The 23013-nt window shown below is 47.8% G+C and overlaps 1 protein-coding gene across 5 annotated transcripts in view; it reads left to right on the forward strand.

Annotated features, from left to right (window-relative positions):
* ZFAT (zinc finger and AT-hook domain containing) overlaps positions 1–23013 on the forward strand; it is a 244589-nt gene that overhangs the window by 17556 nt on the left and 204020 nt on the right. For 4 of the 5 annotated variants that reach the window (XM_030764163.2, XM_089898687.1, XM_089898686.1 and 1 more), the window contains one exon: positions 13919–14095. In XM_030764163.2, the coding sequence (XP_030620023.2) occupies positions 13919–14095 (177 nt within the window). Of the gene's footprint in view, positions 1–10541; positions 10873–13918; positions 14096–23013 lie in introns of those variants that run through there. The other variant, XM_022555539.2, reaches the window with a different exon arrangement.

Genomic DNA, 23013 nt, shown 5'->3' on the forward strand with positions numbered 1-23013 from the left:
AGCGTTTTCAGATTGGCTTCTTCCGCTTAGTAATATGCATTTCAGGCTCTTCCATGTCTTTTCATAGTTTGATAGCTCATTTTTTTTCTTTTTTATTGAAGTATAGTTGCTGTACAGTATTATATAAGTTTCAGGTGTACAATGTAGTGATTCACAATTTTTAAAGGTTATACTCCATTTATAGTTATTATAAAATATTGTCCATATTCCTGGTGTTGTACAATATATCCTTGGAGCTTATTTTATACTTAATAGTTTGTACCTCTTACTCCCGTACCCCTATATTGCCCCTTCCCCCTTCCCAATAGCTCATTTCTTTTTAGTGCTGAATGATATTCCATTGTCTGGGTGCACCAAATGGTTTATCCGTTTGCCTACTGAAGGACATCTTGGTTGCTTCCAAGCTTTGGCAGTTACGACAAAGCTGCTATAAATATTTGTTTGTAGTTTTTGGTGTGGACACACATTTTCAACTCCTTTGGGTAAATACCCAGGAGCACGACTGCAGGATTATATTGTGAAGTACGTTTAGTTTTATAAAAAACTATCAAACTGTCTTCCAAAGTGGCCGTGCCGTTTTGCATCCCCATGAGCAACGTAGGAGAGATGTGTAACCACATCCGTGTACGTTGGGAGCCTTTAGGCCACGCAGGCTGCCACATCCCTCCATGCCCCATCATCTAACCCCTGACGGCTTCTGCCATTTCTGCCAGTTGCCTTCCCACGTGGAGGGCCTTGCCGTGTATGACCTGTCCCTGGGGCTACCTTCCCGCCACTTCCTTTTCTTACCCCCATAATGCCCTGTTGGGTTTTTGTCAGCTTTCATTTGGATGAAGCACGTTTCAGGGTGTGGCTGGGAGTCCGTGTCTCTGAGTAGGTCCCCGCAGCTCTCCTCCCTCCTCCTGGTCTCCGATGGTCTGGCCTGGCCTCGGGTAGATGCGTGGGCCCTCACGTGGGCCCTCGCTCTCTTGGTGCTTTGAAGGAGGAAGTTGGGATGTCGGGACCAGCTTACCTGTGCCATCTCCCTTCCGCAGAGCCCTCTGATGCCTGTGTGTTTCCAGTGAATCTGGCTGCTGTGTTTGTGTCACGCCTGTGTCATTAAACCCAGACTGAAAAGCACCACAGGGCGGACTTCTGTCCTGGGCTACCCCTCCAGCCCTTTATACTGTGAGTGAAGGAGTCAGTGCCGGGCCCACGGGTACGAAGCCAGTCAGGGGCTGGGGTCCCGGACCCTGCCCACCCAGTCCCGCTGTCCCCACGAGACCTCGCACACTTTGAGGCCACTTCTAACGTTGCTTCTGTCAGAAAACGTATTTTGAGTTTCTACTCGGGGTCCCTGAGACCCCCAGGTCAGCGACACCAGACACCCCGTCCCTTCCTTCTGTGTGGAGCTCAGCACTGGGGGGCGGAGGGAGGGAGGAGGGCCCAGGGCGTGGGGGGAGATGGGGCAGCGGGCAGCAGGGGCCTGTGCGTGGGGTGTCTCTGTCTCTTTCTGTCCCTGGACGCGCAGCAGAAGCTCTGTGCTCAGTGACGCTGTTCTTCTCAGGGGTATGGGCAGGTGGCTGTCTCTGCTCCATGTGCTTCTGTGTTGCCTGTTACACAACGAGCACGGATTCGCCCTGCGACTTCTGTAATAATTAATAATAATAATTTACAAGGTGGCTTAAGGGCCGAGAGACCTGGAATGCCTGGATCGCGTCCTGCTCTGGTCGTCCCACCCTTGAGTCCCCGCAGGAGATGCACTTACAAAGGACAACAGCAAGAAGGAAAGGACGCCCTTGATTGTGTGCTGGGCCGGATGTCCTGTGAGCGGCCGGAGCACACGACTTCAGCTCAAGGCTGGACTGACCTTCTCGCCTGTTTACTCGAGGGCCTGAGAATGGGGAGGGGCCCCTCAGGAGCAGGCCAGCTCCAGCCGACGTGTGGGCTGCCCGTTGCCAAAGGAGGAGGCGGGGGGAGGCCTGGCCACGCCATGCCGTGACCTGTCAGCTCCCGGTGGCCGTTCCTAGGGTCAGAGGGGCCCAACCGCACTCCCGGGACCCACAGGCCCTCCAGTTCATGACCTTCTTCTGGGAGGAGTGGTCAGAGGCCCTCGTTCGTCTCTGGTTCCTAGGCAGGGGTAAGCAGGTAGGGGGTCAGAGGTTGCAGACAGGACCTGGCTGTTCCTGGCTGGGAGTGTTTGCAAATCAGAGTTCAGAAACAAGGACTTTATGCAGTTATTTTAAGATTTTTCCTTTTTAACAGTACAGAGTAGCTGATTAAAAACTGGCAAAAGTTCATGGAAATTGGATGCTCAGACCCCAAACCTCTGTGATTTTCCTTGTGCTGAACACGTCATTTTCCCTTTGAATCCTTTTGTTAAGGACGGGTACACAGTAATTGAACCTAAAGATGCATCCAAATTGTGGCAACTTCATCAGAATTTGCTGACAACATAATTATTATATTTCAGGGTATAAGATCCATTTTTTTTCATATTAGTCTACTATAAAAAAATGAAAAGAGCTGCTTTGTTGTTATTTTGGTAGGTTAACGATTCTTAATATCTGCGGGATGCGGCCTGATCTGACACTTTCCTTGCATGTTTTGGCATCTTGCTGATACACCGCTGTATGAACATATCTAAAGAGTGCACAGTTTCCCTCCTTGTCAGAGGCCTGGGGGCGGTTCGCAGAGGATGTTCCAGAGGGAACACTGCCGGGGCTCCTGAACAGGCTGCTCCTAGTACAAGACTGCACGGCTAGGAGCACAACTGGCCCCCACTGGCCCGGCGCGGGAGGCTCCTGTAGTCCCGCTGGCTGTTGTGGGGCCGTGTTCCCTCCCAGCGCTGACCCCGGAAGGACCGAGTGGCCCATCGGAGACGCTGGGCCTGGCTCAGGTAAAGCTGGGCTCTGCCTCGAGGTCAGCCTCTCCGAACCCAGTCCTGCCCCTGTTGCGTGGGGACGAGAGTCCTGGCGGGCCGGGAGGTGGGGGAGTGCGTGAGGTCACGTTGTGGGGTGTGGCCTGGAGCCCGACTCAGGGCCGCTTTCACAGTCCATTCAGTGCCTCCTCCTGGAAGCCTTCCAGGCACTTTAGCCGAGGATCCCTGCCTTCCCTCTTCCCACTGTGTCTGTTGTTTGCAGCACCCGTCTCCGCTGGCTTGCACATTCCTTGAACGCCTTTCCTGGCCGGGCTGGGGGACGTGGCCTTGAACAAGAGGCCTCCCTGCCTGAGCTGCTCAGCGCTCATCACTCGGAGCCATGTCCTGACTCCTCTGTTTACCTGTTACCTCACTTCTCAGGAGGTCTAGCAACCTTCCTGAGTTTTAAAACTCATATAGGCTCATTGTGGAAAATCCATAAGTGCCTATAAAGAAGAGTCCGGCAGGCAGGATCTTGCTGTATTTCCTTTCAGCCTGGCCGTCTGTTCTTCCATCCATCTGCCTGTAAACCATGTCTCCCCATTGGGAACAAAGTCATGTACTTACCGAGTTGTGGTGTGTCCCACTCTGTAGAGTTGAACGTTTATTCTGAGCATTTTCCGTGTCACTCAGGTTCTTCGAAAATATGATTTTCAGTGGCTGCGTGGAATTTCTCTGGGGGATGTGCCCTGACATGCCCGCTGCAGAGCACGTGGTGGCTTCTGGAGCTTGACAGAGACCTCCATGCTGAGCATCTCTGTGCACAATCCTTGTCCGCGTTGTGGATGCTCCTGAAGACTGGATCTCGAGAAGTGGAACCGCTGCTCAGAAGACACGAGCGGGCGTCTTCGAGGGCTCCTGGCCCCTTCGCTGGTGGCAGGGCGTGTTCCTGTCAGCCATTCCGAGTACAGGCCCCGTGGTGGGGCTGCTGAGCCGGGCTCCCCGGGACCCGCTGGCTTCTGTGGTCTCAGTGCAGATGCCGGTCCCCCACGCTATCTCCCTCGCATGCTCCTCTGTGACAGTTGTCCTTGCTCATGTGTGCTTGTCTCTGCACCTCGGGGACCCCAGGCCCAGCGCTGGACGCACGGTGGGCATTCGGGAGACGTACTGATTGATGGCGATGGCCCAGGCCAGGCGGCACTCCGGGCTGCTCAGGCCTCCGGGCTCTGTGGGACATGGGGCAGTAGGTTAGTTACAGCTGATGCCAACACTTGGTCACACGCAGATGCAAAAGTAGTTGTATTTGTTTGGTCTCTAGACAATGCCTGGTGTGCCTGGGAACTAAGGGACCCCTCACAGTAACCCTGTGGTCCCCGGCAGCGCTGCTCTGTTACGTGTCGCAGAATTCCCTTTCTCCTGAAAGCATAACGGGAATCAAGAATACGTCCTGGTCTGTAGGGAAATTGTTTCAGTAAAAACCCTAAGATGCCATTGTTCTGGGCGTGTCTGTTTACCCCGTGGGCTGGTGGCCTCCTCTGCAGGACCTCATGCCCGATTCATCTTTGCGTCCCTGGTGCCTGCACTGGGGCCCACCCTGTGGCCGCTGCTCTGTGGATGCCGAAATCACCAAGAAAGAACCTGATACGTGATTTGGGGATTATGCTCCGCTCTGTAATGATTTTCATTTCAGACTCAGTTGGCTACAGGGATAAGCGTTTTAGCTGTAACTTTGGAGGCACTCAGCTCATGGTCTGTAGCCAAACAGAGTTCATGTCCACAGCAGGTAGCAGAGAGTCTGGGTTTGAACTGGGCAGGTTGCGTCTCCTCCCCGTCTCAGTTTCCTCCGCTGTGGAACGGGGGTGACAGACCCCCTTTTGCCTAAATCATAGGGTCGTCATAGGATCAGCAGGGTGCACGTTGAAAACCACATGGCCTCTTATGAAGAAAAAAGCTATCACTTAATCTATTCCTGTTTTGGAAGCATTTTGGGTTCCTTAGGAATCAAGCATTTCTTGGAAAAAAATAAAATATCGATTGACGGTATTCATGAGAGATTTTCATTGACGAAGCAATGTTCTGCTTTGTTAAATTTCTGTTTCATGTGCCATTTGGTGGGAAAGAATTCTCGTAGGTCATTATCTCGCCTGCTTGTTCATGGAGAAAACCCTTTCTCTGAAGGCAGAGAGGGCCTCATTTCTGCGATGGGGCCTCGCGGGCTCCATCCTCACTGTGGCGGCACCGTGTAGGTCCACTGCTTTGCCTCCTCGTCTCCTTTCTGGTCTTGCTGTAAAGAGGAGGAAAATGGGGTCGGGGAGATTGGGGGAGTGGCGATCAAGAGAGATTTTTTTTGGTTTTGTGGTAAGATGAGAGCAGTCATGGCGTGCAGAGGCCAGCAGAGTATAATTGCTTTACAATTGTGTGTTAGTTTCTGCTTTATAACAAAGTGAATCAGTTATACATATACATATGTTCCCATATCTCTTCCCTCTTATGTCTCCCTCCCTCCCACCCTCCCTATCCCACCCCTCCAGGCAGTCACAAAGCACCGAGCTGATCTCCCTGTGCTATGCGGCTGCTTCCCACTAGCTATCTACCTTACGTTTTGTAGTGTATATATATGTCCATGCCTCTCTCTCGCTTTGTCACAGCTCACCCTTCCCCCTCCCCATATCCTCAAGTCCATTCTCTAGTAGGTCTGTGTCTTTATTCCTGTCTTACCCCTAGGTTCTTCATGACATTTTTTTTTCTAAAATTCCATATATATGTGTTAGCATACGGTATTTGTCTCTCTCTTTCTGACTTCCTTCACTCTGTATGACAGACTCTGGGTCTATCCACCTCATTATAAATAGCTCAATTTCGTTTCTTTTTATGGCTGAGTAATATTCCATTGTATATATGTGCCACACCTTCTTTATCCATTCATCCGATGATGGACACTTAGGTTGTTTCCATCTCTGGGCTATTGTAAATAGAGCTGCAATGAACATTTTGGTACATGACTCTTTTTGAATTATGGTTTTCTCAGGGTATATGCCCAGTAGTGGGATTGCTGGGTCGTATGGTAGTTCTATTTGTAGTTTTTTTAAGGAACCTCCGTACTGTTCTCCACAGTGGCTGTATCAAGTTACATTCCCACCAACAGTGCAAAAGGGTTCCCTTTTCTCCAAACCCTCTCCAGCATTTATTGTTTGTAGATTTTTTGATGATGGCCATTCTGACTGGTATGAGATGATATCTCATTGTAGTTTTGATTTGCATTTCTCTAATGATTAATGAAGTTGAGCATTCTTTCATGTGTTTGTTGGCAGTCTGTATATCTTCTTTGGAGAAATGTCTATTTAGGTCTTCTGCCCATTTTTGGATTGGGTTGTTTGTTTTTTGTTATTGAGCTGCATGAGCTGCTTATAAATTTTGGAGATTAATCCTTTGTCAGTTGCTTCATTTGCAAATATTTTCTCCCATTCTGAGGGCTGTCTTTTGGTCTTGTTTATGGTTTCCTTTGCTGTGCAAAAGCTTTGAAGTTTCATTAGGTCCCATTTGTTTATTTTTGTTTTTATTTCCATTTCTCTAGGAGGTGGGTCAAAAGGATCTTGCTGTGATTTATGTCATAGAGTGTTCTGCCTATGTTTTCCTCTAAGAGTTTGATAGTGTCTGGCCTTACATTTAGGTCTTGAATCCATTTTGAGCTTATTTTTGTGTATGGTGTTAGGGAGTGATCTAATCTCATACTTTTACATGTACCTGTCCAGTTTTCCCAGCACCACTTATTGAAGAGGCTGTCCTTTCTCCACTGTACATTCCTGTCTCCTTTATCAAAGATAAGGTGACCATATGTGCGTGGGTTTATCTCTGGGCTTTCTGTCCTGTTCCATTGATCTTTCTGTTTTTGTGCCAGTACCATACTGTCTTGATTACTGTAGCTTTGTAGTATAGTCTGAAGTCAGGGAGCCTGATTCCTCCAGCTCCGTTTTTCGTTCTCAAGATTGCTTTGGCTATTTGGGGTCTTTTGTGTTTCCATACAAATTGTGAAGTTTTTTGTTCTAGTTCTGTGACAAATACCAGTGGTAGTTTGATAGGGATTGCATTGAATCTGTAGATTGCTTTGGGTAGTAGAGTCATTTTCACAATGTTGATTGTTCCAATCCAAGAACATGGTATATCTCTCCATCTATTTGTATCATCTTTAATTTCTTTCATCAGTGTCTTATAATTTTCTGCATACAGGTCTTTTGTCTCCTTAGGTAGGTTTATTCCTAGATATTTTATTCTTTTTGTTGCAATGGTAAATGGGAGTGTTTTCTTGATTTCATTTTCAGATTTTTCATCATTAGTGTATAGGAATGCCAGAGATTTCTGTGCATTAATTTTGTATCCTGCTACTTTACCAAATTCATTGATTAGCTCTAGTAGTTTTCTGGTAGCATCTTTAGGATTCTCTATGTATAGTATCATGTCATCAGCAAACAGTGATAGCTTTACTTCTTCTTTTCCTATTTGGATTCCTTTTATTTCCTTTTCTTCTCTGATTGCTGTGGCTAAAACTTCCAAAACTATGTTGAATAATAGTGGTGAGACTGGGCAACCTTGTCTTGCTCCTGATCTTAGTGGAAGTGCTTTCAGTTTTTCACCATTGAGGACGATGTTGGCTGTGGGTTTGTCATATATGGCCTTTATTATGTTGAGGAAAGTTCCCTCTATGCCTACTTTCTGCAGGCTTTTTATCATAAATGGGTGTTGAATTTTGTCGAAAGCTTTCTCTGCATCTATTGAAATGATCATATGGTTTTTCTCCTTCAATTTGTTAATATGGTTTATCACATTGATTGTTTTGTGTATATTGAAGAATCCTTGCATTCCTAGAATAAACCCCACTTGATCATGGTGTATGATCCTTTTAATGTGCTGCTGGATTCTGTTTGCTAGTATTTTGTTGAGGATGTTTGCATCTATGTTCATCAGTTATATTGACCTGTAGTTTTCTTTCTTTGTGACATCCTTGTTGGGTTTTGGTATCAAGGTGATGGTGACCTCATAGAATGAGTTTGGGATTGTTCCTCCCTCTGCTATATTTTGGAAGAGTTTGAGAAGGATAGGTGTTAGCTCTTCTCTAAATGTTTGATAGAATTCGCCTGTGAAGCCATCTGGTCCTGGGCTTTTGTTTGTTGGAAGATTTTTAATCACAGTTTCAATTTCAGTGCTTGTGATTGGTCTGTTCATATTTTCTATTTCTTCCTGATTCAGTCTTGGCAGGTTGTGCATTTCTAAGAATTTGTCCATTTCTTCCAGGTTGTCCATTTTATTGGCATAGAGTTGCCTGTAGTAATCTCTCACGATCTTTTGTATTTCCGCAGTGTCAGTTGTTACTTCTCCTTTTTCATTTCTAATTCCATTGATTTGAGTCTTCTCCCTTTTTTTCTTGATGAGTCTGGCTAATGGTTTATCAATTTTATCTTCTCAAAGAACCACTTTTAGTTTTACTGATCTTTGCTATCGTTTCCTTCATTTCTTTTTCATTTATTTCTGATCTGATTTTTATAATTTCTTTCCTTCTGCTAACTTTGGGGTTTTTTTGTTCTTCTTTCTCTAATTGCTTTAGGTGCAAGGTTAGGCTGTTTATTCGAGATGTTTCCTGTTTCTTAAGGTAGGATTGTATTGCTATAAACTTCCCTCTTAGAACTACTTTTGCTGTATCCCATAGATTTTGGATCGTCGTGTCTCCATTGTCATTTGTTTCTAGGTATTTTTTTACTTCCTCTTTGATTTCTTCAGTGATCACTTCGTTATTAAGTAGTGTATTGTTTAGCCTCCATGTGTTTGTGTTTTTTACAGATCTTTTCCTGTAATTGATATCTAGTCTCATAGCGTTGTGGTCAGAAAAGATACTTGAAACAATTTCAATTTTCTTAAATTTACCAAGGCTTGACTTGTGACCCAAGATATGATCTATCCTGGAGAATGTTCCATGAGCACTTGAGAAAAATGTGTATTCTGTTGTTTTTGGATGGAATGTCCTATAAATATCAATGAAGTCCATCTTGTTTAACGTGTCATTTAAAGCTTGTGTTTCCTTATTTATTTTCATTTTGGGTGATCTGTCCATTGGTCAAAGTGGGTGTTAAAGCCCCCTACTATGAATGTGTTACTGTCGATTTCCCCTTTTGTGGCTGTTAGTATTTGCCTTATGTATTGAGGTGCTCCTATGTTGGGTGCATAAATATTTACAATTGTTATATCTTCTTCTAGGATCGATCCCTTGATCATTATGTAGTGTCCTTCTTTGTCTCTTCTAATAGTCTTTATTTTAAAGTCTATTTTGTCTGATATGAGAATTGCTACTCCAGCTTTCTTTTGGTTTCCATTTGCATGAAATATCTTTTTCCATCCCCTTACTTTCAGTCTGTATGTGTCTCTAGGTCTAAAGTGGGTCTCTTGTAGACAGCAAATATATGGGTCTTGTTTTTGTATCCATGCAGCCAATCTGTGTCTTTTGGTGGGAGCATTTAGTCCATTTATATTTAAGGTAATTATTGATATATATGTTCCTATTCCCATTTTCTTAATTGTTTTGGGTTCGTTATTGTAGGTCTTTTCCTTCTCTTGTGTTTCTTGCCTAGAGAAGTTCCTTTAGCAGTTGTTGTAAAGCTGGTTTGGTGGTGCTGAACTCTCTCAGGTTTTGCTTGTCTGTAAAGGTTTTAATTTCTCCATCAAATCTGAATGAGATCCTTGCTGGGTAGAGTAATCTTGGTTGCAGGTTTTTCTCCTTCATCACTTTCAATATGTCCTGCCAGTCCCTTCTGGCTTGCAGAGTTTCTGCTGAAAGATCAGCTGTTAACCTTATGGGGATTCCCTTGTGTGTTATTTGTTGTTTTTCCCTTGCTGCTTTTAATATGCTTTCTTTGTATTTAATTTTTGACAGTTTGATTAATCTGTGTCTTGGTGTATTTCTCCTTGGATTTATCCTGTATGGGACTCTCTGTGCTTCCTGGACTTGATTAACTATTTCCTTTCCCATATTAGGGAAATTTTCAACTATAATCTCTTCAGATATTTTCTCAGTCCTTTTCTTTTTCTCTTCTTCTTCTGGAACCCCTATGATTCGAATGTTGGTGCATTTAATGTTGTCCTAGAGGTCTCTGAGACTGTCCCCAGTTCTTTTCATTCTTTTTTCTTTATTCTGCTCTGCAGTAGTTATTTCCACTATTTTATCTTCCAGGTCACTTATCCGTTCTTCTGCCTCAGTTATTCTGCTATTGATCCCATCTAGAGTATTTTTCATTTCATTTATTGTGTTGTTCATCGTTGTTTGTTTCATCTTTAGTTCTTCTAGGTCCTTGTTAAAGTTTCTTGCATTTTGTCCATTCTATTTCCAAAATTTTGGATCATCTTTACTATCATTATTCTGAATTCTTTTTCAGGTAGACTGCCTGTTTCCTCTTCATTTGTTAGGTCTGGTGGGTTTTTATCTTGCTTCTTCATCTGCTGTTTTTCTGTTTTCTCATTTTGCTTATCTTACTGTATTTGTGGTCTCCTTTTTGCAGGCTGCAGGTTCGTAGTTCCCGTTGTTTTGGTGTCTGTCCCCAGTGGCTAAGGTTGGTTCAGTAGGTTGTGTAGGCTTCCTGGTGGAGGGGACTAGTGCCTGTGTTCTGGTGGATAAGGCTGGATCTTGTCTTTCTGGTGGGCAGGTCCACATCTGGTGGTGTGTTTTGGGGTGTCTGTGGACTTATTATGATTTTAGGCAGCCTCTCTGCTAATGGGTGGGGTTGTGTTCCTGTTTTGCTAGTTGTTTGGCATAGGATGTCCAGTGCTGTAGCTTGCTGGTCATTGAGTGAAGCTGGGTGCTGGTGTTGAGATGGAGCTCTCTGGGAGATTTTCGCCGTTTGATATTATGTGGAGCTGGGAGGTCTCTTGTGGACAAGTGTCCTGAAGTTGGCTCTCCCACCTCAGAGGCACAGCACTGACTCCTGACTGTAGCACCACGCACCTTTCATCCACACGGCTCCTCAATTTGGGATGATTCGTTGTCTATTCAGGTATTCCACAGATGCAGGGTACATGAAGTTGATTGTGGAGGTTTAATCCGCTGCTTCTGAGGCTGCTGGGAGAGATTTCCCTTTCTTTTCTTTGTTCTCACAGCTCCCGGGGCTCAGCTTTGGATTTGGCCCCGCCTCTGCGTGTAGGTCGCCGGAGGGCGTCTGTTCTTTGCTCAGACAGGATGGGGTTAAAGGAGCAGCTGACTTGGGGGCTCTGGGTCACTCAGGCCGGGGGCGGGGGAGGGAGGGGCACGGAGTGCGGGTCGGGGTTGCGGCGGCAGAGGCCGGCGTGACGTTGCACCAGCCTGAGGCGTACAGTGCCTTCTCCCAGGGGAGTTGTTCCTGGATCCCAGGACCCTGGCAGTGGCGGGCTGCACAGGCTCCCCGGAAGGGGGGTGTGGAGAGTGACCTGTGCTCGCACACAGGCTTCTTGGTGGCGGCAGCAGCGGCCTTAGCGTCTCCTGCCCGTCTCTGGAGTCCGCGCTTTTAGCCGCGGCTCGCGCCCGTCTCTGGAGCTCCTTTAAGCAGCGCTCTGAATCCCCTCTCCTCGCGCACCAGGAAACGAAGAGGGAAGAAAAAGTCTCTTGCCTCTTCGGCAGGTCCAGACTTTTCCCCGGACTCCCTCCCGGGTAGCCGTGGCGCACTAACCCCCTGCAGGCTGTGTTCACGCCGCCAACCCCAGTCCTCTCCCTGCGCTCCGACCGAAGCCCGAGCCTCAGCTCCCAGCCCCGCCCGCCCCGGCGGGTGAGCAGAGAAGCCTCTCGGGCTGGTGAGTGCCGGTCGGCCCTGATCCTCTGTGCGGGAATCTCCCCGCTTTGCCCTCCGCACCCTCCGCTGCTTCGAAGCTCCCCGCTCCGCCACCCGCAGTCTCCGCCCGCGAAGGGGCTTCTGGTGTGTGGAAACTTTTCCTCCCTCACGTCTCCCTCCCAGAGGTGCAGGTACCGTCCCTATCCTTTTGTCTCTGTTTTTTCTTTTGCCCTACCCAGGTACGTGGGGGCTTTCTTGCCTTTTGGGAGGTCTGAGGTCTTCTGCCAGCGTTCAGTAGGTGTTCTGTAGGAGTTGTTCCACGCGTAGATGTATTTCTGGTGTATCTGTGGGGAGGAAGGTGATCTCCGCGTCTTACTCTTCCGCCATCTTCCCGGAAGGCCCCCTCTTCTGAATAACTAGGCTTTAAAATGCTTAGGCCCTGGATTCTACTTCACCAAGTTTCTGCCTAAAACTGAAGTGGATTTAGGCCCTACCTGGCTTCTGAATAACTAGGCTTTAAAATGCTTAGGCCCTGAATTGTACCTCTGCCACTTTCTGACTGAAACTGAAGAGAAGCAGAGTTTCGAGAACATGTCATTGAGGCGGTGGGAGAGGCTGGGGTTTGGAGCACATGGGACACAGCGTAGATCTTTTTTTTTTTTTTTTTTTTTTGGTACGCGGACCTCTCACTGCTGTGGCCTCTCCTGCTGCGGAGCACAGGCTCCGGACGTGCAGGCTCAGCGGCCATGGCTCACGGGCCCAGCCGCTCCGCGGCATGTGGGATCCTCCCGGACCGGGGCACGAACCCACGTCCCCTGCATCGGCAGGCGGACTCTCAACCACTTTGCCACCAGGGAAGCCCCGGCATTGCCCTTTGTCCCGTGCCTTCCCGGGTGAGGGCCGGCCGAGCAGTCTTCCAGGTGTAGGCGCTCGGGGTGCGTTGTCTTTAGAAAGTGTGACAGCATCAGCAGCGTTGCTGTGCTGGTCTGCTTTCTCTCACCTCCACGAGCTGCTGGAACGTGTTCGACATTCTGCCTGCCCCGGGGTGAACCACGCCGCATTCAGCCCCCTTCTGTGCCGCTGCTGGGCCCTCTCTCCTCCCGGCAGGAGCGGCAGGTGGGCGGCTGCTCCAGGAGGCTCTGGCACCGTCTTCTGGCCGCTTCAGTGAAATGGGAAGCCAGTCGGCAGCTGGCTGTGAGCACGGGGCCGAGGAGGGAGGAAGAGGCGCGATAGACTTGTTCGCCATTGGCAGAGTCGGTGGCCTCGACGCCTTGCACGAGGCCGTGTTAACAGTCCCCGTGAGGCTGGCGGTGGTGCGTGTCGGGAGCCCGGCAGCGTGGGGTGGATTTTCAGCGGTTACTGCGGCCGGGCGAGAGCACTGAGTAGGTGGAGGCTTGCACTGAATCAGGGCGTGGCTTACTGAGCCTCCTGGGTTCCCGCTGCAGAGGAGACTTGTTACCTGCATGTCCTGTTCAGTGTTGCAACCAAGAGATCATTACTACCTGTCCGAGTTCATCCAGCTTTACAGCATTTAGGGTCTGGAGTTAGAAACTGAACCTTCAAAGCCATCATACCAATTCTTCCTTTCAGTGTAAATGTGGGAAAACAATCTAGCTTTTGTTATTGGATCCTAAATTTAATATTCCTATATGTGCCTGTAATTATTTTATTGGACTCAAAAATGAGTTGCTTTCCCCATATGTCTTCCTGCCTATATAATGGGATGAACCATAATGGACTGTTAATAAATACTTGTGAACGGTGGTAATGCTTTAGATAGGCATTAAAGGGCTTAAGCAAGCAACAGCTTCCCATTCTCCTTGTTCTTAGTTCCTGTGCCCGCCAGTGAAAGGTGCTTGGCTCTTAAGAAGTGCTGTTTTGATCATTTTTTCCTTGCACCTAATTTGAGTGAGTCTCACTAGAATACTTCATTGTTGTCAGTGTGGTTCATTCATCTGAAGGTTGCATTAATTTTCAAGTTCCATATTCATTTCTTACTTTGCTGTGTGAATCCCGAATCTAGGCTCTTGAGTGGATTAGGGTAACAGGGAGGTCCATATTAGACCCGGTCCAGAAGGACTGAGGTTTTGGAATATTGAAGAAAGAATTTTCTGGCAACCGGGGCCACCTGAAGTTAGAAGTGAGCTGCCTGGCCGTGCGGTGTCCACCAGAGGGACACACCTGTTGGTGCCTGGCGATTGCTCAGAAGAGCAACCTTCAGTATTTTTCTTTGGCATTTGGATGTAGTCACTGTTTTGGTGAAGAGGAAATAACATATTTTGCTTTTTTTTTCTTACAGAAAACCCAGCCATCTTCATGTGTAAATGTTGTAACCTTTTCTCACCAAGTCAGTCGGAACTCCTCTCCCACGTTTCTGAGAAGCACGCAGAAGAGGGGGTTAATGTGGATGAGATCATCATTCCCCTGAGGCCTCTGAGTACCCCTGAACCCACCAACCCAGGCAAAACCGGAGATGGTAAGGGGGCTGGGGTGCTGGGCGAGGGCGGCACGCCCACGGTGTGCCTGAGGGCGATGATGATGCTTATTTGCTCTCAAATACTTTGATTCTCAGTTTCTGTCTGGTGGGCATAGGGTCTCATAAAAATCCAAATCTCCAACCGGAAGTCACAATAATTTCCATTTGTAGATCTGCTCAGGTAAGGTTGTGTGTTTGAATTCCCTGTACCCAGGCTCTGTAGGTGCTTCTCCAATGCCTGGTTGGTAGATGGAGGGATGAATGAGTGAATGAATGAATGAGTAAATGAAAGGAGTTGACACCATCCAGCCGGGTAAAAAGCACGAACTTATTGTCAGACAAGCGTGTTTAACCCAGCGCCAGCACCTGCTACTGCATTACCTGAAGCAAATGATGTTACTCCTCTGAGCCTCACTTTGCTCATCTGAAAAATGAAGACAAATCTGCCTGTCGCAAGGGGGTCTGTGAGGTTGAAGTCAAAGATATGGTGACAGCACCAAGGATGATGCCTGGAACAAAGAAGATGAAAGGGAAGCTGTTATGATAACATACGTCATGAATGAATAAGGATATATAATCTTCAGAACAGCATGGCTGGACTGCTCATGTGTACCTGCAACAGGGATTCCCATCGCAGAGCTTTGATTCGCAGAATTCTTCAGGTTCACAGTCAGTGTCAGAAGTGAGACACATCTTGTTTGCAGCGTCCAGACACTTCCTACTGAATGGCATCAGATGCAGCAGGTGGATGGATTAGAGAAACCATCCAGGCACTGTAATTAGGTCCCCGCAGATGAAGAAAATATATAGTATAGGAGGAGCAGCCGAAAGCCAGAGTCAGAAAAAGTCCCCACAAAACTATTTTCATACGATGAGAGATGATGGCCAGTCTCCTGTGCAGAAGCTCGATCTGTGGCAGTAAACGTCCTGTCGCTGGATTCGTTAGTCACACTAATAATCCAATTGCTCTTTCTTGGGAATATTTAGACTGGCATTTCTGAAGAGGCTGGCTTACTGATCATCTAACACCGTTAACAAGGAGAGACTCCAGACACAAAATGTTTTGTTTGAGTCCCTCTGGCCGTTCCCAGGGTACTCAGAGAAACATGCCTGACAGAAGATTGAGTTGTTGAGAAGTTAGGAGAAATTCTACTTGTTACTGTTAGTGGCATAAGGTGAAAACTCTCCATTCCCAACATCTCGGCGCTCATGGGAGTTTCCTCCATCTCCTGGCTGCTCCTCCAGTTGTTGGGCTGCACCCTGCAGGCCTACAAGGCCTGTGCTTGGCCAGCTTCAAGGCCGAAGAAAGAGCCCGGAGTCAGCAACAGAGGCATCAGGGGTTTAATGGGTGGGGGAGCTTACAGGTCTGAAGCAAAGTCCGGGAGGGACACCCCACCGTGTGCGGGGCGTGGAGGGCAGGACATGGGGCAGTCTTTGCTCCCTGGGGAAGGGGAGGTTACCAGGTACAGGGGAATTGATGTCAGCTGGGCTCATTAGTTACGAGGGAAACCAGTCGAGGGGCACGCCCCTCACCACCCCTTTGACAAGCTATCACTAGCTGGGGCCTAGGGCAAGACGGAGGAAGGGCAGTCATGTGAGTAGGGTGTAGGTGAAGCAGACCCTGACCGGGCAGGGGATGGACAGAACAAAAGAACAGCCATCTGAGGGGCCTGGCCACACCCTCCGCCCTGCGTACCCTGCACGACCCTTACAGTCTTGGTCCGCTCATCTTCCTTGATATCCCTGGGGTCAGGTATGTAGGGGACACTGCAACCAGACACCACAGTACAATACGGCCAAAGTATCATGAGTAAGATGCCTAGAACTGTATGCTCAGAGCAGTCATTGGCCGCGATGTGGGCAAATTTTGGAGCCAAGTGCGTACAAGGTCAATGGAGAGGGAGTCAATGGCAGCAGTGCCCTGTCCAGTTATAAGGAAGGTAAGGCCATGTCTGTTTTTCACAAACCCAGAGCCACCCCATGGGGAGGGGAAGGCCCGGCTTTAAGGGGAACATTTTGGTGGCCTAGCCAGGAGTCAGCAGTCACAGTACAGGTCTGCCACCCCGTGTTATGTTGGGTGCAATTAGGGGTGGACCCATTAGGTCTTTCTAAACAAAAAGCAGTTAATCCCACTAGTTGGACTTGTGTGTCCAGAAGCCAGCCTATTCCACTCCACCCAGCATAGCCCAGGGGGGCTCATAGGCAGTCAGTTGTACAGAAATGTTTACCGACGGGGGTCCTTCTGATGTATTGGCACGTGGGACCAGAAGAGGTGAGTCGTCTTCCCCCATGGTCGGTAGTCCCCACATAGTCGCGTTAGCCAGGTCGATTTTTCATAGAAAAATCGGGGGGAGGGCGGCAGCGGTATCTCGCTGGACACTCAGCAACTAGACTCATTTCCTTCGCTTAGGCTAGGGACGCAATGTAAGACATCTAACAGGCACGACACAGGGGAGATCATGACAATTAAGCACAATACGAGCAGTAACCACATCTGAGATACAGTTCAGAAAACTCTCCAGTAATAGGAGAACGTGTCTAAAATCGTATATACAATGGCCACCTAGTTTTACCTTGGACGTCTGAACCGTTTTGACTTTCAAACTCATCCCCTTCCTCGATGGCCAAGGCAGATGTACAATGCCTGTCTGAAAGGCCACAAGACAGGCTGCTCTGTCAGTAAAGTAAGTTAAACCATGTATAAGCTGGCATGACTTCCCCATACTGCAGTATGTGCAGATTTTTCCATCATTTCCCCTTTTGATTGCACATCTTCCAGTAGAAAGCACTGATGATCAAAACATTTGTCCAGAGATGCTGGGGTGCTTTCTCCTACCCCAGGTTCAGATCATGTGGGTGCGAGGCCTCCTTTATATTCACCTAGTCATTCACATTGGGGGAAAACTAATCAGATCTCGTGAACAGGCTCAGGTAGGTTAATGGAGGAAACACTTTATAGGTTATACATTTTATCACTTATACCCAATTGTCACACAAGCATTGTACATGTGCTTTTAGCAGCAGACTTAAAGCAAGCAGTGTCATACTTCATGTGATTATAGTCTGTGACAGTTTCACTACATCATTTTCTTTCAATCCAGAACATCAGGGCAAAAGTATGGCATATGACACAATAACTTTCATAAATACAGACCTCAATTAACAGAACTAGAATTTAACATCCACTGAAACATAATATTGTTCTCTCTAAAGTTACTCCTCACTCAGCCAATCAAAATTAATTTGTTGGCAATATAAGTCTGGTCAGTTGACCACATAGTCTCCTCCAAACTGGCTGAGGGGGCACTCCTCAGGAGTCTCAGACTGAATTACCAAAAGGCCTCTCAGGGCCAGGAAAACAGTGCCAAAGGCCTGCCATCAGGCTCTGCCTCGATGGACTTCTCGGTCCCTAAAACATTGAGATCCCTGCACATGCCAGGAGACTGTCTTTCCCATTCATCTGATAAGGCTGCTCAGAACCCTAGAGTTCCCAATTTCTGGAGGGACCAGGCAGAGAGAAAAGACAAATGTTTCAATTCTACCCACAGGTGTAATTTACCCAGTTGCTATAAGTCATTAACAACTTGAGGGGAAGGGTTTCCCTCTATGTGGAAAACAGATCAAACCAGGAACATTCCAGACAAAACCCATAAAAATTATAACCATATAGACCAGTTCACTCAGTAACCAATCTTTCTGTTAACTTTTAATGAAGCCATCAGGTTTTCCATTAGGATTCTTTAATTTCTTACCCAGTTCAGCAGTATATTCTAAAGTTTATCAGAGACCTGTTATTGTCAAAATGTCCTTAACTGTGAATCTTCTTGAAGATGAAGCACTTTTGTAAAAGCATCAGAGTAAAACAATAACTGTCTATAAAAGATGAGAGACTTAAAAAGTCACGGTAAACACCTGATTACAATGTAATCGATAAACTCGGTTACAATAACCAGAATTATGACTGATTATAATTTTATCCCTTGAAAACCATAACCTCTGGCAAAAACCAAGAAGCAAGTCATTCTGCATTTCCTGATTGGAAAATTTAATGCTTTAGTCTTCCTCTCCTAAGCAGGCATAGGTAGATAAGCTTAGACCCACCCAGCAATTAATGTTCTAATATTTTATCCTATTTGAAATGACCCATGAATTTTCTTCTTTTAACTTAGGTTCCAAGTTACCGAAATCTGGAGAGACTATTTTAGATAGACATATCCAAAACATAATTATTTCTATAGAGTTTACCTAGAGGCTCTTTTTTCTCCTTTACTCTTAGAGATCACAAAACATTAAAGTTCCCGGGAGCCTAGGTAGATCATTTACTTCTCAAAGGCACAAGAGAAATACCAGTTCCTTCTAGAGAGCTAGCTTAACCAATTACAAAAGGCTCACTTAGATACAATAGCAGAGCCATTAGAGGGCACTGTTCTCCAGATCTCTCGGCAGCCCTCACTCAGCAAGGACAGCCACCCTGGGATTTCCCCGCAACTTTGGGGCCCACGTGTTAGTGGACAGCCGCCCCGAGATTACGCCCGCAGCTTTCGGGCCCCGCATGCTAGTGGATGGCCTCCGCAGCTTTCCGTTCCCGACATCTCGGCGCTCACGGGAGTTTCCTCCATCTCCTGGCTGCTCCTCCAGTTGTTGGGCTGCACCCTGCAGGCCTACAAGGCCTGTGCTTGCCCAGCGTCAAGGCCGAAGAAAGAGCCCGGAGTCAGCAACAGAGGCATCAGGGGTTTAATGGGTGGGGGAGCTTACAGGTCTGAAGCAAAGTCCGGGAGGGACACCCCACCGTGTGCGGGGCGTGGAGGGCAGGACATGTTGGTAGCCCTCGTCCCCGGGGGGGAAGGGGAGATTACCAGTTACAGGGAGATTGATGTCAGCTGGGCTCAGTAGTTACCAGGGAAACCAGTCGAGAGGCATGCCCCTCACTGCCCCTTCGATAAGCTGTCACTAGCTGGAGCCTGGGTCAAGTACACAGGAAGGTCAGTCGAGTGAGTAGGGTGCAGGTGAAGCAGCCCTGGTCAGGCAGGGGATGGACAGAGAGCAAGAGTACAGCCATCTTGAGTGGCCTGACCATGCGGTGCTCTTGTGGTGCTCTTGGTATGATCAGGTTCTTACCTTTGAACTTCTTTTAAAAGTTATTTTCCTTTATTAACTAATTTACTTTTCACTTAAATTCTTCCTGAATACATTTTCTTTGGGTGTGTGTGTGCGTGTATATACTGGAAGATTAGTTGCCTGTGTAATTTAATTTTAAAAAGTATTTCTTAAGACTTTAATTAGACTTAGGCTGTTAATATGAGAAAATTTCTTCGAAAGTCTTCCATTAAGAACCCCAAGTCCTTCCTTTCCTCTTTGTCCAAGTCTATAAAGTTTGAGACTTACAGAATCTTAGTTTCTCTCTAATGATTTCCATTCAGGTTTAACCTTCACAGTTCATTTCAAGTTGAGAGATGCTTGAAATGGTTTAATTAAACCTTTAACTGAGTAGTAATTGATTTATTATTTTGGCCTCCCTTTATAACATGAAGGTTCCTAAATCCTCTGGTTTATTTTATAGCCTTTTAATCTCTTTTGCTCGTGTTGGCAAAGGTCTGCAGAAGAGCCTTTTATTTTTCTCCCTTCTTGCTAATCAAATCTCTGGCTCTGGTCCAAGAAAAAAATTCCCTAATGGACCAAGTTCATTCTCCCTCTTGTATGTATGTATGAGTGTGTAAAAGAGAATGTGTGCATGTGTATCTGTGAGTGTGTGTTAGCGATGGGTGAGTGTGTGTGTGCACACACTTGTTCATCCTGATGGAGGCAGGGACACTGGGCTTACCTGAGCAGGAATTTACGTGGGTCTGCTGAGAGCTGGGTTTTGGTTCTTCCATCATCTTCCCCTTTCATACCTTTAATAGGAACTCTTCGTTTCTCCTTTTTCTCTCTTCCTTCTCTCCCCTTCCCCTTCCCTCCTTCTTAATTTATTCCTTAATTGCACCTGCTGTATGCCTGGGTGCTGTGCTAGGTGCTGGGAGTACAGAGCAGGCCCAGGCACTGTCCTGCTGGTGCTGCCTCCTGGCTGGTGGGTGGCATTTGGACAAAGAGGCGGTTTCAGTGCAGTAGGGAAGGTGCTTCTCTGGGATTAGGTTTGGGCTGCTAAAGAGGGGGGACACGTGGTCTAGTTGGAGGGTGAAAGGAGGCTTCCCAGGGGAGGTTGGTGTCTAAGTTTAAATCTCTGTGTTGTCTCTTCTGGGCACTTACCACGAATAAAGTCACTCTGAGTGTGTAGGCATCTTGGACTCGCTGTCCCAGGAGCCTCTGAGCCCTGAGCCCTCTCGTCTGCTCTGGCAGGCAGCCTGGGGGCAGCGGGCTCCGATGGACTCAGGTTTCAGTGCTGGGGCTTTCATGGGATGCTGCGGCTGCGCTGGCGCACCTGCTGCTTTTGTGGGGATTACAAAAAGTTGCCTCTCCATCCTGGGCTGATGAGTTAGCAATGGGTGTTCTTTCTGGGTGAACGAGGATAGAGTGTGCTCAGGGCTGACGCAGGCAGTGCAGGGCGCTCCGCCTGCTGGTGGAGCCTGACCTGGGACAGGGACAGGGATGGGGACAGGCCCCCCCTGCCCTCTGTGGCCCTCACGCAGGGGTCAGTCTGTACCACAGCCATGGAGGGCATGCTGGTGGCTTAGGCAAGTGGCTTTTGTTATCTGTTAAAGGGGGATAAGATATTAGCCTTTTTAAAAACGGATTCTGAGACAAATGCATGCTAGTACCTAACGTCTTAGAACCTGGTGTGTGCACGGTGCCCTTCTAGCCCTCCTACCCCCTGTGTATCCATCGGCTGTTCAGGTCGGGAGTTGGGTCACACTGAAGCTTGTGACTGGGTGAACTATCATCGTTTTCCCGCAGAACTCAGAGTAGAGGTCAAAATGTGCTATTTCTGTGCTCCGATATTAACCTAACTGGCGTGGATGTGAGGTTCACGGACTGAGGCGAACAGATCTGCGTTCAAATCCTAGCTTGGCTACTTCTGGGTCTTGGGGCAGACTGATTCATTTTCTTTCTCAGTTTTTTTAGAATAATTAATTTATTTTTGGCTGCATTAGGTCTTCGTTGCTGCACGCGGGCTTTCTCTAGTTGCGGTGAGCGGGGCTACTCTTTGTTGCGGTGCACGGGCTTCTCATTGCGGTGGCTTCTCTTGTTGCAGAGCATGGGCTCTAGGTGCGCGGGCTCAGTAGTTGTGGCTCACGGGCTCTAGAGCACAGGCTCAGTAGTTGTGGCGCACGGGCTTAGTTGCTCCGCGGCATGTGGGATCTTCCTGGACCAGGGCTGGAACCCACGTCCCCTGCCTTGGCAGGCGGATTCTTAACCACTGCACCACCAGGGAAGCCCTGATTAATTTTCTTAAGCCTCAGTGTCCTCTGTAGAATGGGAAATCTTCAGGGATTTGCTGGGCAATGCACGTGAAGGGCTTAGCATGTGCCTGAGATGTATGTACCTAGTGATTATTAATTGTTGCTGTTACTTATGTGGCATTTCCACACGATCACTGCTAAAACCACAGGGAGCAGTCTTGGGGTGCCCTCTCCCTCCCTGGAGCCTTGCATTATAGGGCAGGCTGCAGCCTGTCCTGTAGAGGGGTGCTGTGTCCCTGAAAACCTAAATGCCCCTAAAAGCCCCACGGTCCCTTGTTTCTGACATCATTCACTGTCCCTCTGTTGCTGCCTGGGCTCCTGGGAGCTAAATGTCGGGGAGGCTGACTGTCAGGGCCTGGCAGTGTTAGTGGTTCAGGATATTCCTAAATTCTCGAGTTGGTGTGGCTGGAGGCTGAGCTGCAAAGTGGGAGTTGGAAGGCTGGCTTTATCCTTGGTCTTAGGCAGAGTGGAATTTATACACCTCTAATTCTATATTGGCTTTCTCGGTGTGTGAGATGTTTTAAAACGAAGAAATCGAGGAAAAAGTGCCTTAATGAGCAAGAATGGGTGTACGTCGAGGAATCACACGATCTAACAGTGGGCGGACTGGGAAGGTAATAGTGTCTTCAGAGAGACAGCCCAAGTCGGAATACTCACGCCTGTAGCCATGGCAGTAAGCAGTCGCCGTGTACCGATCGCCTCCTAAGTGCTGTGCCCAGCATTTGCATGGGCTGCTTTTTGTCAATAGTGACTGTATAGAGTAGAGGCAGCTTTGTGTTTATTTTTCATGTTGCAAACTGAGGCTGGCGGGGATTTGAACTTAGGCCCACCTAACTCCCAGCGGCTGCTCTCTGCAGTGCACCTCTTGGCTCCACTACCATGTCCAGAACTGACCCGAGGGCCACAAGACTCAGCAGAAGGATCTGGGCGCTGAAGAAGGAACCCAGATCCTGGGTCTGCCAGCTCAGTGGAAGGTCCTGGAAAATGTGCCAAGTCCCTTCAACCTTTGGGTCGGTCCTTCATTTCTTTTCCTACTGAGGAGTTAGATTTGCTGCATCCATCTCTGAAGGTTTTTGTGAGGATAAGATGTGATAATAGCTGCGAAAGTGCCTGACAAACTTGAGTGATGTACAAATAAAGGGCTTACGTTATTAGATTTTTGATAATGTTGAGGTTTCTTTCATAATGCTCATGTCATCTTTTGGGCTGATTCTTTCCGTCCCTTGCTAGGTCAGGTCTTGGATCTACAAGGATAATTTTCTGCCTGTGAGGAAGTTGTCCCCAGTAGTGGATTTGGGACGGGGTCGAGAGGCACTGTGGCTTGCCGCTTTCTTCCTGTTGGAAACTTGGGACCTAGGAAACGCCTTGTTTTCGAAATGCATCTCCCCGTTAAGCGGGTGATCAGCGTGTCTGTCTGTATTAAGTATCTGCTACGTCTCCAGCTCTGCCCGGGATCCTGCGGGACCTCAGGGTGTGTGATGGAAGGTGGGAGGAGAGCAACACAGTCAGGAAGTGGTGTGGGTG

The sequence above is a fragment of the Delphinapterus leucas genome, chromosome 17 (assembly GCF_059928025.1).
Source record: "Delphinapterus leucas isolate spDelLeu-1000000601 "Yukka" chromosome 17, BTC_Dleu_Yukka2, whole genome shotgun sequence".
NCBI classification, from domain to species: domain Eukaryota; kingdom Metazoa; phylum Chordata; class Mammalia; order Artiodactyla; family Monodontidae; genus Delphinapterus; species Delphinapterus leucas.